This window comes from Simochromis diagramma, unplaced genomic scaffold (assembly GCF_900408965.1).
Source record: "Simochromis diagramma unplaced genomic scaffold, fSimDia1.1 OVJJ01000494.1, whole genome shotgun sequence".
Taxonomy (NCBI): Eukaryota; Metazoa; Chordata; class Actinopteri; order Cichliformes; family Cichlidae; genus Simochromis; species Simochromis diagramma.
Genome location: NW_024387311.1, coordinates 835990 through 838108, shown reverse-complemented (window position 1 = coordinate 838108; position 2119 = coordinate 835990). Strand labels below are relative to the sequence as shown.

General features: G+C 42.4%; 1 protein-coding gene across 1 annotated transcript in view; it reads right to left on the bottom strand.

Annotated features, from left to right (window-relative positions):
* Window positions 1–1226: 1226 nt before the first annotated feature.
* socs4 (suppressor of cytokine signaling 4) overlaps window positions 1227–2119 on the bottom strand; it is a 1955-nt gene continuing 1062 nt past the window's right edge. The window contains exon 1 of the mRNA XM_040004992.1: window positions 1227–2119. This exon is cut by the window's right edge and continues 1062 nt beyond it. Coding sequence (XP_039860926.1) covers window positions 1861–2119 — 259 coding nt within the window. The 3' untranslated portion in view covers window positions 1227–1860.

Here is a 2119-nt window from a genome sequence, read left to right as displayed (position 1 = left end):
CTCAGTCACAACAGGTACAGGTTAGAGGCACGGCTGATGTTAGGACACATTTACAGAGGCGCTTTCAAAGACAGGCAAACGGAGCAGATCGATGTAGTGCTGTCGCCACCTCGTGGCTGGAGAGAAGAATGCAACCCAAATGAACAAGCTGGACAAGAGGCTGACATTTCACTGGCCTGTATCTGCATTCAAAGAGACAAGAGCACATCAGTCCAGTTTAAGCCGCCCTTCATCATCAGCCACGAGTTAGTTTCAGGTTTGATTGTAAGCTGCTTTCACTGCTGTCATTACTTTGATGAGTTTGGTGGTGGTGGTGGGTGGGGGTTAGTTGTTCTTAAGCCCCAAATGAGGACTAAAGAGGATCTTTTTTTAATGTCAGATCAGCAACCCTCAGTGACCGTCTTCAAATATTGCTTTCTTTTTTAAATTTAAAATTAAAATAAATACAAGCCTTCTTTATATAGCTTTTATTTTTGGTCCTGTTTGGGCATCTCCTCTCTGAAGCTTGTTTTCTGTTTTATCGTATTACATTTGATCAGAAATTTATAAACCGCTTATATATAAATAACTGTGATTTTGCGTGTTTCTTTTATGAAAAGCTGCAGATTTTATTGCTGCCTTTCAACACAGCAGCTGAGAGCTGAAAGGCAAAAGGAACGACATTTGTGCTCCTCGTAGGGTTTTAATTAAGTCTCCTTTCCTGTCATAATGCATCTCTAATTTGTTTACATGTATTGATTGCCAGCAGGGTGTTTGAACCCATTTTGTGTAGCAGATAAAAGCCCAAATTAAAAACAGCATCCTTGTTGTCAGGTCCATTTGCCTGATTCAGTTTTCCTGTGCAGGATCGAGTAATCCATCCGGCACAAAGCAGTTCTCTCCAAAGAGATTCAGCTGGAATTTTGTGTTATATTACATCAATGTTTAAAGATGACCTTATATACTCTATATATATACTCTTGGACTCTGCTAGTAGCTTTCCATTATTCATTTCATACTGGGCTTGGGTACAGACCTGTAGTTCTTCGCTCTCTGACATGGGTTGCTTTACGTCTTTTTGGCCTCTCGTTTAGTCAGATTTGTTCTTGCTGCTTGTTCATCGCAAATACAAGTTTTGAACAGCAGCTGGGTGGAGCTTTGCTGCTCACATACAGAGCTACATACCTCAGATGGACATATTAAAGATATCCCCTTTCAGTGACATCATAAAGATCCAAAGAATGGTCTGAGTGTTCAGAGCAGACAGAAGCCTGAGCCTTTGGCTCTCAATGACGCTGACCTCGTTATTTGACCTTGCGGAATGAATGTTTAATGAGTAACAGTGCATAGATGTGCATGACAGAAAATAAGAAAAGCATACTAAGTACTTATGTAGATACATTGCAAGGCTGGGATGAAATATCATGAAATGTAGAAATTTGTTCGGTTATGCAGTTAGTGAAAAATGCATAATGCTTGCATATTACTAGATACCCCCAGAGTTGCTTTACCTCAAACATTTGACTGCACTAGCTGTGTTCAGGGTTCAAGACCATAACATTTCTATGATCTTAACATCTTCCGTAATGGAGTGTTGGCTTGCTTAAGTCAACACTCAGGCTGTCTCGCCACAGTCCCCTTTAGTGGTTGTTTTCTTGTTCTGTGAGGCTGTCACTCCTAAATATTGAAAGGCTAAAAAAACAGGAATTGCCATTGTTTGCTATCACACCAAATGGAACTGCAGTACAAATGACAATCCTTGGCTCAAGATCGAATCCTTAAACCTCACGTAACAGCAAACACTGTTAGAATTTAATGGCAGTACTTTTGCCAAGGTGAGCTTCTTTTGCTTGTCCTTAGTATGAGGCCTGATTTGGTTAGTCACACAGCACAGGCCGCGTCACACTTAATATGGTATTGTCTGAGATAGTCCCTGAGCTGAGGTGGCAGCGGCAGGCTGTCTATGCCTCGGTAGGTGGTGCAGCTGCAGATCACTGCCCTGCACAAGTGCTGGAGGGAGAAAGGGAAGTTCCTTGGCAGAGGTCTGGAAAGGAGTGGCTCAAAGAAGAGGCAGGTGGCTGGGTCGCTGTAGTGCCTGAGCAGTCCCGTCACACTTGGATCACGGTACATACACGGGTCA